We start from the raw sequence: 13245 nt of genomic DNA, 5'->3' as shown, positions 1-13245 counted from the left end.
TATTAGCTAATGAGGCTCGTTTCCTGAACCTGGCACTATTAAAGGAACTGCAGTTCAATTAAAAGAACAAAACAAAAAGCACCATAGAAAAGATCTGCTGGAAATGTGTCCTGTAGCAATTCCAACTGACCATGACAGGAGGTGGAGGGACAATTTCCAAGAGGAAAAAAAAAAAAACCAGCACACTCTCCTCAGATAGGCAAAGGCACCAACAAAGAGGAAACACTGTTCTCACACAAGGCTTACTCCTGTCAAGAGTGCCAGGGTCATTGAGATCATTTGTTATTAGCCAATTAAACAAAGATTATGTACATTAAAGCTGGAGACATGTAAATTCCTCTGTCTTGACCCTTGGAAGAGGGAGCTCATAAAAAAGGCAGGAACTGAAAACTATACCAGTGTTTAAGCTGTCTCACTCAGCCTTGGGTTTCTTTGGGAAGGGGAAGAACACTATGGTGACTTGCTGGAAGATACAGATTTCATTTGGATTTCCAACAGCAGAACTCAAGCAAAGAAAAAAAGGCCATTTTCAGTGTATGGATCTTGACTATTATTATTTTCTGAACATATGTCAAAATGGTGTGGAAGAAAATACTTCCAACTGCAACCCTTCCTCCAGTAAAGTTACTGAAAGAAAAAAACCTAAGAACTAGCTGAGATACAGAAGTGAGAACATGTAGAGCTCATTACCAAGGATCAGAAAACATTCTCCAAATTGGAGACACACTACACAAGGCAAAACATGGTCAAAAAAATCGGGGTAGAGGAAGAAAATTAAGCCTTTACATCCCATCCATCCATCAAACACTGCAGGCTGAACTGCAGCTATGGGGTATCTAGAAGGTGGCGTGGTCATGCTACCCATCTGCAAATTACAGCCCTTGTATTCTCACAACTCCTCTCCACAAGAAACAAAGCCTACAGGTGTTAGGCCAAGTAGTTTGAGCAGGAGCTTTTCTGGTGGGCATGGGGAGAGGTCTTTGAGACAGAGATAACATATCTAGGAATGCTCCATTCCTTCTGAGACCATCAAATAACCCTGCTTTCCCTGATATGCAAATAAATGCATCTGAACACTTCTATGTTTTGCTTTAAACTCTTCTTCATCTACCTACACCTCTTTCTATCAGTATCACTACAGGCAAAGACAACATCTTTCCACTATCAACAAATTAGAAGTATTCACCTCTACTAGTGCCCAAAAATTCCAAATGCAGTTCCCCGTTCTTCCTCCCTCCTCCAAAAATTCAGAACAAAACAAGGAGAAAGTACCTTCTTTAGAAGAAAACTTTTCATCCACAGGGCTGCATTCTCTGGGGCTTGGAAAGATAAGAGGTAGAAAAACCAAACCTACCTTTGCAGACGACTTGGTAATTAGTACAGCAATCTCCTCTACTTATGCAGTCTTCAGAGCAGTGACAAGCATTGTCCTCATTCCTGGTTTCTCCACAGCGATCTTTGGTACATTCCCAGCCCCGAGCTAAAATATTCACAAGGTAAGCAAGAACGAGAGATTATAATCAAAACAAAAAATACTCACTCAAGCCATAATGACAACACTCTAGTCATTAAAGTTGGGTGTAAAGTTTATGGCCCCATTTCAGTGATTTCAAGACCATTGCAGTAGGCATATCAACCAGAAACATGAAGGACCCTTGTGTCACACAGATGCAGGAGGGCTTCTCCACCCACACACAGGCCTTTCTGCTGTCCTTAGGTGGTGTACTCCAGGCTTTGTACAACCTCAACGCCAGAAAAAGTGTGGAAAGAGGAAGACAAGAAAGGAACTTGAAAACTAAATGGTGGAGCCTAGGGCACAAACTAACAATTCTGGTCCATTCTCCTTCTTCTAACTATTTGAGTCCTCAGTTCAATGCACAGGCAAATAGGAGAAAATTGAAAAGAGACTATATAGATACCAATTGATGCTTTACTCCCATCAGTTCCTCACCCACAGGGTGAGATTAAGCACCAACTGCAAAGAGAACAAGAACTGCACTTTAAGGAAAAGCATGACAAAGCTGCTGTAAAAAGCTCCAGATCTTCTCATTTGCAAATGAAGTTAGGATCTAAGGGCCTGTCTAAATTAGGGCACTCTCTCAAAGGCAGTACACCTTGGAATAGGGCCTGGGGATGTAAACACATAGTATTCCACTTGTCCCGGCCCAACTAACAAGAAACTTTAAAAATCACTTTAGACAACATGCACCCAGTAAAAAACACACCACATGAGAACAATCTCTTTTACCTCATTTTCTCCTTCATTTGTGTCTTTGACTCTACAGATATGTAATGTTTAGAGATTGTACATGCGATAATTGCCTTAATAAATGCTTCTGGGATTATATGACAATTCACTCAACAGGTATCCATACACATGTGGACATGATGTGCTGTGGACAAGAGGCTGAGGAGCTGCCCTTTCATAGAAAACATCTTGTGCTCAAAGTCTTCAAAAAGACCTCATTCTCCGGTGATTTATACCAGGAGCAAACAGCATCAGCCTAAAATTCAGAAGTTTTTGGCCTGGAACCAAAGTAGTTTTTCATATCGGATTACCTCACCATTTTTTGGTGCCAAGATATCAAAATGATATCATTATACACAAAACTGAGGAAGTCAGGACTCTCAAGCATGGCACATCCATGGGCAATGATATTTTTGTTCATTAGACTTCTCTTCTGGCTGCTTAGGAACTGTAATTATTTGATAAAGCAAGAAAATGTTTAATGGCAAAAGTAGAAGGCACCTGTGTCAACTCTGACCACTGTGCAAACACTCAAGATGGATACAACTAATAATTTAAATGCACTTTGCTAAGAAGTAAAACATAACTCACAGCCCTCTTTGAAGTTTTCCTTGCCTATGACTCATGAAAAAGAAAACTTAAAAAAAAAAATTAACCCAGTGCTGTGTTTTTATTCCCCAAGGTCCAATGACTTGAAGTCAAATGTTTTTATCAGTGTGTTATATGCATCCTGACATCTGGAAGTCAGAGTCTGGGGTAAGAGACAAGCCCAGCCTGTCACAGGCAGTTCACTCTGAGAGAACCTGTGCCACTTCAACATTCCCAGCTTCAGAGGCACCTTCACAAGTAACTGTAATAGCCAGTGCACAAGCAAGCATGAATTGCTCCAATATTACCATTTGGGAGAAAAAAGGATGGCTGACATGGAATGACCTTTACTGTGACTCTTTTCATTGTAACCTGGAGGTCAAACTAGTGCCTGAATGCTGATTATTGTTTTTATTTGAGTATCAGAGGATAAACTTTTCATGTGGTTGGACAGGGCTTTGAGCAACCCGATCTGGAGGGAGGTGTCCCTGTCTATGGCAGGAGGGTTGGACTGGATGATCTCTAAAGAGATCCAAACCAACCCAAACCATTCTATGATTCTATGTCATATGAATAGTACCCTGCTTTTTCTGCCCTGGAAACCATGGCCAAAGCCCAGCAGTGAGGAATGATAGGTGTGCATCCCTACTGCTCCTTGCAAGGAAACATGGACCACACTTTGGGCTGAGCCGAGCCTGCTTGGCAAGGTGAGGTGTGAAGGAGCTGCAGGTCATGGCAGGGAGCACTGGTTTATTGTGGCAGGTTCCAACCACTGGCATAAGCCCAGCATCAGCAGCGCCCAGCAGTGTGGGACAGGAGACCCATCATACCTGTCTTCAAGCACAGCTCATCAAAGTCAAAGCAGCAGCTGTTGTAGCTCTTGCACAGGTTGTCACAGCGGCAGCCAGGAGGCTCTGCCTCTTGAAGTTCAAAACATCTGTTTTTGCAGGAGCCAGAGGTACTGATCCAGGAGGAATCTGACAGGACTGTGTAGAACAAGAAACAGGGGAACACCTATAATGCTGGCTGTGGTAGTGGTGGGACGGGCAGCTTAGCCCCAAGCCACTCGGATGAGCAAAATCTCGGCTGCCTGCTACAGGGAAAGGAGCAGGGAGAGAAGGGTTGATTGAAGAAATAAAATAAAACAAAACAAACAACAACAACAAAAGAACAAATTCCTAAAAGGGTACTCTTTTTGGGGAGAAAAAAAAAAGAGGCAGCAAAGAAACAGCCTGGGCTTTACCTCTGTAATAATCAAGAGATCATTAGCAGAAATGTATTGAAGTCTCCAAGGCCCTATTCCAGGAGCTGCAGCTATTCCTCAGAAGGCAGCCTTTGTTTTCAGAAACTAAGTGACATTTTCATGGCTGGCTGGGCAGTTTGCATAGGAAAGGACTGCAATTAATCTATGTGCAGTCAGCAGGACTTGGTTTGCTGTACTGGAAAGCGCCAAATCACTGTTAAGCGCGAACGAAAACTGTAAGATGCTCTAAAACTTAATGGAGAAGTAAAGCAAGGCTTTTTAGTTGGCTTCTGCAGAGCATTAGATTATAAAAACTTAACAAAATACAGAAGTATGTAAGAAATCAGTATATTTGATGTGTATAACTAAATGGAGGACTGCCAGTCTGAGAACCACGAATAATGCATTAGACTTCAATAATCTATTAGTAAGGACCCTTACTATCAAAGCTGATAAGTACTTCTCTGCTCTTTCCTCAAAACTTTTTATCTTATACATGTTATATATTTTATATATTGCATATGTTTTTCGTATAAGAGAATCTTACATAAGTAGCTTATATGAAGCAGGAAAATTGTGTGCTACTCTCTAGGGTTATTCATATTTTATTAAATAAACTGAGACACATGTACGCTATTCTATAAAAACAGAGGTGTTCCAAGGAAAATTTCACAATGTCTGTTGTTCCTTGAGAGACCTTTTAAAATTAAGTCTTTGAAATTGTTCTGAAGTTTGTTTTCTTTTAGACCATAGTTTAGTTTTGGTTTTGGCAAACCTCACCATGATTAGCAGTGTGATTTTAAGAGGACTGTTGCAATGGCATTGTTGGGAAACAAGTGCTCTGATATTTTCTTATATATTTTTCCCCTACTCTTTCACACAGCTGAAAGTTTAGTCTCCACATAAATCGAAGAGAAATAGCTTTCCAAACAAAATGGCAGTATCCCAATGCCATGAGAATGGATGGAAAAGAAGTTGAAGGGGGAGCTTGGAGGTGACATCATAGTAGCTGATGTCCCACCAGCTCCATCCCCAGCACTACTGCTCCACTACCTCCCTTGGAGTGACACCGACACTGGTTGGACATCAGCATAAGCTGCTCCAGGAAGCAAACGAACCCTATAGCAACATAATGGGTAAGAAAACCAAACCTACCATGGTTGCAGTCATGGATCATTGCAGTGGCAAGGCACATTCATGTGACTGCTGGAAAAGGCAGTAGTAGACAACTGGGTCCCTCTCTGCTTTTGTGTTTTTTTTAAAAATCAGATCAGTAATGCTCAGAGCAAGTAACATTCTACACACAGTGAAGTTTCACTCTATAGGTACATACCCTGCAAGCATGCTCTTAACAAGCCACCAATATTTTGGCCATCTGAAGTTCCAAGGAGCTAAAGGTCATGTATCTATGCTGGCAACAGACAGTATTTTCTTTGCTCATATAAATCGGCTACGAAGTTATATTAGAAATTAAACACATGAGAATTGTTTCAAAGCATGCTAACACTCAGATTTTCAGAGATACAAAGTCTTGTTCCTTATTCTTAATGACAGCTGATTGCTTCTGAAACTCTCTTATTAAATAATATTTCCATGTCATTTAACCTTTTCTACTATTTTTCTTTTTGGAAGCTAGGGAATATATAATCACAGATCCAGTAAGCTGCAAATGAAAGGTACTAGGGACTCAGAGGTATTACATACTAGCATATACTATATATACTTTACACTGGCATTGTCCCTCTTCATTTCAAGGGGATGAGAAGGATGTAATTTCAGAAGGTCAAAAAACACATGTTAACATGCGTTTAGGAAAGAGAAGGTGTAAATCTGACTGCAGATTACATAAGGGACAGAGTCGACTGCAGCTCAAGGAATGTCTAGCTGTTGTAAAGAGCAGCTCATTTATCAGGAAACCACTGGAACAAATTGACTGCAGAGGCTGTGCAATCTCTGATCTTGGACGTTTTGAAGAACAGGTTAGACCAAGATCTGTCAGGACACTTCAGTTATAACTGACCATGTCTTGGAATATTGAGCAGATCTACATAGCTGTTTAAGTTCCCCTCTAACTCCATCTTCTGGTCCACTCTAACTCCATCTTCTGCAAATGTAAGTATGGCTTCCATTTCACATAAACATTTAGCCCAGCTACCTTCTTTGTTATTTTTCACATCTCTTGACAACCACCTCACTACTGATGTGACAAATTATCCTAAATTACTTAGCAAATTCAAGTCACACCTCCTGAGCCAGCACAGGACACTTTGCATATAGCAACACAAAAGAGGACTTGGTTTAATTCCTCTGATCTCTGAATACATTAAGATTGTTCCTTTGTTTATCACGCTTGACCTTGCCCTTGCAGCCAAACCATGATTTTCAGGTCGTGCACAATGTCATGGCATGGGTACTGGTGCATGCAGAATAGTCTGAAAATGTATCATCATGAACTCTATCCCTGGTGAGCATTTTCAAAATAACAGAAACCCCTGTAAAAAACATATGTACATAGTTTCAAAATCCTTTTCACAATTCCTGCATCCCTCCACAGGTCCTGCAATCAGAAGATGCAGCAGGCAGAGGAACCACAACATGAAGGTCCTATCCTTCTGATATAATACATAAAGCTTCTGACATCCTTTCCCATGCATTTTTTTTTTGGCCAGCTAAGCTCAAGGTAACCATTTAAGGATCATCTCATGTCATAGGTTAGAGAGAGGAGTTACATAGGACAATAGTGCCTTCCTGATTCATTCCATGGAGGTTATTAACTTTCCATTGTAAATGTGTTATATTTACCTTGGAAAGTGCCATATCAAACTACTTGCTCTGATTCTGTCCAACTACAAAATTTTAAAAAACCATCAAATCCATTTACTTCCAGTAGTATTTCAGTCACAGGACTACACACTATAGGCATGCTTACACAGTCACTACAGGAAAGAGACTACTGGGTAAGAATTTGTAATTTTTGGAACCTATGGATCCTACATGGAATCTATATGGATCAAGTGAATACCTATACAAAATATTTGGAACACCTGTTCTGCAGATTCACGTTATGAATTTGCATTTCATTTTTGCAGAATGCCATTGCAATGAGTAAAATGACAATGAAAAGTCACATAAAATAAAAAATACATCCTAACTGTTCCAATACAAGAAAGATAGGACTCCATTTTTTATGACATGCTTCAAAATCCAGCGAGAAGGAACAGGAAAAACTTCAGTGTTTCTCCTTTCAGAATTTAAGCTATCATACTATCATGATCAAGAAACATACTTTAAGTGACTACTAAGGCCATTTTCCCTGAAAGTGTTTGTGAAGATGTCTAGAAAGCTCATAAAGCAAATAACTTACAAAGGCAAAGCTATGAAAAAAATCAGAGTATTGGTTCTCTAATGTCTTTTAGAAATTTTAAGTTAAAAAATTATTTTAATTAAATAATTCATTGGGTAGAAACATTAAACACCTCAAATGTATAAAGGCACTGTAAAAAGATAACAAGAGGGGGTTTTTAGGCATTATGAGACTTCTTTGACATGCATTTGTAAAGGACTAGGAAAAAACCTATGTTTTTGACTCGTAGAGGAGTTCTATGATAGATGAAAACTGAAATTTGCTTACAATTGTGGCATACCCTTGGAGAAATAACAAATTGGTCTATGCAGTAATGGTTCATAAAAAGTGCGTTTTGTCAATCCAAAATAATTAACTCTAAACACCAAAAAACTTGGAAATAAATACGCCAAGGCAGAGTGAAGTTTAAAAATTATGTATACTAATCCTGATCTTTCATTCTGGACTTCTGATTAAGTATAACTGAAAGTCATGCAATTAGGAGAGCCTATATAGGTTCTTTCATCAGAGTGCTTTTAGTTTGTTAAGAAAAGCACCTCTCCAGTGTAACTTTTTGCTTTCTCCTTTAGATAAGTGACTATAATACTTCATTCTTTGCTGTAGCATCCTTTTTTTTTTTACTGTAGTAAAATAAATCAAGTTGCATAAACACAGACGGGACAAAACCCTCTGTTACTTTTCTGTCATTTATTACTGCACTCTGGACTGAACTACTTCAAAGCCAGGTGTTGGTCCAATCTCACCTGTAAGGAAATTCTCAGTAGACTGCCAGAAGTACCCATCTCCTGCCCTCTTGCATTTCTTACTATTTTCCTGGAATGCTGAGCTAAACCTCCTGCTATTCGAAAGAGCACACAGCTACTGTTCCCACTGTTCCCAGCCCTGGTGGTGTTGGCCAGCTCTGGATGGCTCACCAGAGCTGGCACTGAAGAGCTGCAGTGGGTCCCCAGTATCAGACCTTTGGGACTTGAGTGAAAATCAACTGAGTAGCCCTTCACTAAAGCCTGCACGGTCACCAGTGAAAGCAAAGCAACTGGCAGTCAGGTGTTGAAGACATGAAATTCAAATCCTTCATGTCACTATTACACACACTACGCAACTGCTCTACAGTAAATGCCCTAGAAGATAAAAATAGAAATAAATTTGTTTTTCAAGCATATAAAGATCAAAAGCACCAGCCGCTATCTTTTTGGTTACCTAAAATGCCTCTGCTCAGTGACCAGCAGCCCTGACTGTGGCTGTGGTTAGACACCAATTCCTATGAAAGACAGGGCAGAGAGGGGCAGAGCTTAATTACCGGGAATACAATGAACTCAGGGCATAGTAAAAAATATACATAATTAAAATTCACAAGCTATCATTGCAGACAGGTATTGCAAATGAAACTCTTTCACTTCAGTTGTATTAATCAGTTCTAAATCAACGAGCAAAGGCTTCTTTTCTCCTGCCAAAGGGAGGAACAGAGACGCAAGTCAAGCCTGCCTTTTTTTTTTTTAACAGAAAAAAAAGACTAGTTTTCCATTTAATATGTTTTTCCACTTGGACTATGCCTGAGCTCACAAAACCCTGTACTGCCCCAGCACACAAACAACAGTCTCTTCTGTGGCATGCTCTTGCTTTCCGCCAAAGAAAAAAGTAGGAGGCGAAAGGAAAACAGAGGACTCGGTGACAGCACATCTGGGCGAACACCTGCTTTCCTCTCTGCCGTCAGATGTCTGCCGTCTACTGTTCACAAACCAACATGACCTCAAGAGCCACAGAAATCCCAAAAGCTTTTCTCACCAACGCCTCTTGAAAGCATTAATAAAGTTTCTAGAAACCGCTTCAATAGCTACCAAAATAAAACCAGTACCCTTAAACCCAGTGGGGAGTTTCTCTTAGCTCTAGAGGGAAACTGTGCAAAGCACAGAACATAGAAAACACTCTGCAGGAACTGATGAGATCGGTCTCTGTGCAACTGACAGTGCTCAGTCCTAAAATAAGCTAGATTTTCCATAGTCACATGCACACAGAGCAAAAGTTTAAGTAAATAGGAGACTTATAGGTGAGTCCCAAAGGTCAACTGGCTCGGGCTCGGCGAGTTATTTATTCTTCTCTATATCCTAGAGGGAAAAGGAACAAGCAAACTACTGTTTCAAAGTAGGAGTGGTTTCTAATCACAGTATATAACATGAGCATAGAGATGCACAATTTATGTCCATTACTGTACCTGAGACCGGACCTTCATCCCATTCTTCAGATCTCCTAAATCTATTTGTTGTAAATCCCATGCAGACATTTACTCCAAAGGCAAATGCAAATAAAGATATAACCTGCAAATGTAAAACAGCAAAGTGAGCAAACTGCACAAAAAGCAGGACTTTGGAGCTAAGAGCGTTACGATTAAAGGGACAGAGACGGTCCTCTGTACATTTGAGCTCCCCGGCACTGCAGTTCCCATCACTGGAGCAGCAGCTGACACCGTCACCGTTGGAGAGTAACACAAACCAGAAGGGGTTTATGAATAAAACATCTCTTTCCGAGGCTGAAACGCTCCTTTTTGTAGGAACTTATTCAGGAGAGACGGGCTACTCCTGTAAAAGCAAACACGCTCCTCTCCTCCCCTCCCCTACCTGGTGCGAGTGGACACAGCCCTTCATAGCCATACTAGAGAATTCTTGAAAAGCCTGTGTGGCACCGTCGCCTTTTCTTTATAGTGAGCACGGAGCTGTGTTTGCTCTGGGAGTGCAGGCTATTAGCTGCAAGTAATCCCACCTGGTGAGGTTGACAGGCTCGTGTGATTTGTCCAGGGGTTGATTTCATCATGTTTCACTCACAAATCGCAGCTCCGAGTGCAAGAAGCTCCAGGCATCATCCCTCGCTGCGCCCTCCCCCCAAACACACACACACACACACACACGCACACACACACACACACACACACACACTCGCACGCTTTTATGTGGTTTCCTCTGGCAAAGCAGGGCTTTCTTATGTTGCTGCGGCCAATAGCTGTTCCTGCTCATTTTATTCTCCTTGCAAAAGTAACATGGTTAAAAGAGAAACCAAATGCGTCTCCATCTGGCTCAGAGAAGGAGGGGGAAGCTCACTCAGGGCTACAAAATAAGAGTATCTCTATGCCACCCTCAAATGTCACCCAAAGTTGCAGCGTTGCTGCCACAGCTGTGGACCTTGCAACGGCCAAGTGGGCTTTGGGAGCTTGGGAACTGGTCTCATTCTTCAAGGGTGCTCCTGAGGTTTCTAACTGGGTAATGAAGCAGAGACCCCTGAAATTTGGGACACCTTTAAAGTGGGGGGTTATTTTTCTACTCTATTCTCCCACGCTGCTGTGGTGGTGCAAGGCTCAGATCGATGAAAACGCAAGCAGTTTTATCTGAATAGCTGGAAACCACAGACTTCCAGAAAGGAAGGGAAGTGGCACCTTCCCTCTGCCCCACATTTTCCCATTTTCATCAACAACAACAGAAAGCTGGGCTGTTTGGATAAGCACTTCTATTTACAAAGCAAATGAGAATGCTGAGCAGAATTACAGCTCAAATCAGTGGCTTAAATATTATTTGCCAAGGCAAATTATTTACCAGTGTATTTTGCCACTTTTTTCTCTCATGAAAGCTTCTTTCATTAAAGTGTTTACTAACAATTAGATTTAAAGGGACATAGTCAAGGTTCACAAGCTCTTGTGAGGACTGAGCTTCCCTTGGGACCTGTCCCATATTCTATACTGGCATTAAGAATCACAGTACAGTTTTCTTTAAACTACGTTGTAATATTAAACATGTACAATTTTGAGCTTTATTTAGAGGTATCTTTTGCCTGCTGCAATATCTCTCCTTCCACACTGCACAACTTTACAGGGTAGAGGCTAAAAAGCCCTTCTTTTTGCTACCCACACCTTACCAGCCTGCCAGACTTTGCCAGGAGCTGATCCTTTTTTTATGAAGTTTCTTCACCAAAAGTGGCTCCATTGTGCAGCTGCATCTTTGCACTGCAAGCCTCAGGGAAATGTAATTAGCCTGAGAAGACCTGTGTTTAGCTTTACCAGGTTATCTTATTCCTCCTCCCTGCACAGAGCAGGGCTGTGAAGTCAAGACCCATCTTCTAACGTTCACTTCATTACGAGCTGGGTGGAAAATTACATAGGTTGCAAAAAGCTGTATTTTTTTAGCAAAAAACCTGTGCCCAGAGGTCTAGAAAAAAGTAATCACCAAAATTTTTACTAGCTGTTCCTATCAAATTCTTCACCTTTGGCCTCTGGTGTGTCCTGTGGTTAAACAGCTTCAGCCCCAAGCACTATGTAAGTACAGCAGCATGTGACAGCAGCATAAGGGAAACCAAAAGTGTCACAAATAAAATAGCTCAACGGTGTTGCCTATGTATCTCAGCTAATGAAGCTCATGATTTCATGGGCAAAATGCGGGAATCAATAGCCCCAAGCTCTCCTCCAGCCTGGGACCCGCAGGTCACCAAGTTATCCAGGCAAAACACAACTGAATTTTCAAATATGGTGTCCAATTTTGAGTGCTCAAGCGAATATGTTCAGCCCAATTTTCAGAGATACTGAGCCTTTGCTGTTCCTGCATATCTTCCTAACACACAGGTGCTCAGTTCTTTTGAAAGTTTGTTTCTACATAGGTTTAAAATGGCCACCCAGAAAAATAAGGCAAGAAACAGAACCAAAAAATATAGCATCATAGATGACTTCTACTGATGTAAAAATACATAATTCTTTTTCCTACTCATGTAACCTCTCTGGAGCTTGTAAACTGTACAGTTTCACTGAAATGGAAGAGCTCATTTTATGTTTCCTCGTCCATGTTACATGTATAGTATATTAATTTATGACCTTTGTAATATCCTTTAGAACTGTAGAAGATGACTCTGAAGCTGCTAATCTTTTTCATATGTGTTATGTAAGACGCATTTTCCAGTAGCTCTGAACTGACCGCACACTCAGATGCACAATCAGCTTTTTGTCACAAGGTCTGTGCCCGAAGTCACCCCACAGATGCACAAGGAACTCGTTAGCATAAACAAGCTCTAGTGATTTTGTTTAGGCAAAATTTCTCTGCTGGGATCACTGACAATTAACATTTTTACCAATTAATTGCCATTTTACTAATCAGAATAGAAAAGACTAAAGCTGAAAAATGTATTCCTGGCCCAAGAATGCAGTGGTTCGGTGCAAGTTTTGGGGCTTAAATGATACACATTAAAAAAGGAATTTTAGCAAGATCAACAGAATATGAAATACCTCTTCAGCAGTTTTTGTGCATAAAAATTTAGATTTTATGGCTTATGGTCATATGGATTATTTAACTCGGGATGCAAAACTTCCAACCAGCCACTAGGTGACACTTTAAATGAGAAGTTCATGCTGTAACATTTCCAGTAACAAGCATTCCTGTTCTTCTCTTTCACAGAGTTAACATCACAAAGGCAATATTTACAGTCTTACATAAAAGTAATTTTTCTTGAGCAGTTTTTTTAATGAGAAGAGAAAATGCAGAGCAATCAAGTATATTGGCTGAGTCAGAGGTTGGGGATGGAGTGGGATTTAAAGAAATGAGCTTTTATAGCTACTAATCTCCACTTGACACTGCTGGATGCAGCCACGTTGGGTGACCAGGGGCCAGGATCAAAGCTTCCAGCAAGCTTGACAGCAGCATGAAAGGCAGAAAGGTGAAGGACTTCTCCAAAGTGTCGCAGAGATCTCAGCCTCCCAAACACAGCTTCCACATATAGTTGTGGCCACAAAAAGTTAGTCAGATACATGAAACAGGAATTTCAAAGAACAAAATCTTT

General features: G+C 40.8%; 1 protein-coding gene across 1 annotated transcript in view; it reads right to left on the bottom strand.

Annotated features, from left to right (window-relative positions):
• ENPP2 (ectonucleotide pyrophosphatase/phosphodiesterase 2) overlaps positions 1-10250 on the bottom strand; it is a 55394-nt gene extending 45144 nt beyond the window's left edge. Inside the window, exons 1-4 of the mRNA XM_010186113.1 lie at positions 10056-10250; positions 9653-9755; positions 3667-3822; positions 1355-1480 (exon numbers count right to left, since the gene is read on the bottom strand). Of these exons, the coding sequence (XP_010184415.1) occupies positions 1355-1480; positions 3667-3822; positions 9653-9755; positions 10056-10088 (418 nt within the window). The 5' untranslated portion in view covers positions 10089-10250. The remainder of the gene's footprint in view (positions 1-1354; positions 1481-3666; positions 3823-9652; positions 9756-10055) is intronic.
• Between the last annotated feature and the right edge of the window lie 2995 nt (positions 10251-13245).

The sequence above is a fragment of the Mesitornis unicolor genome, unplaced genomic scaffold (assembly GCF_000695765.1).
Source record: "Mesitornis unicolor isolate BGI_N332 unplaced genomic scaffold, ASM69576v1 scaffold33756, whole genome shotgun sequence".
Taxonomy (NCBI): Eukaryota; Metazoa; Chordata; class Aves; order Mesitornithiformes; family Mesitornithidae; genus Mesitornis; species Mesitornis unicolor.
This window is presented reverse-complemented; position numbering and strand designations above follow the sequence as displayed.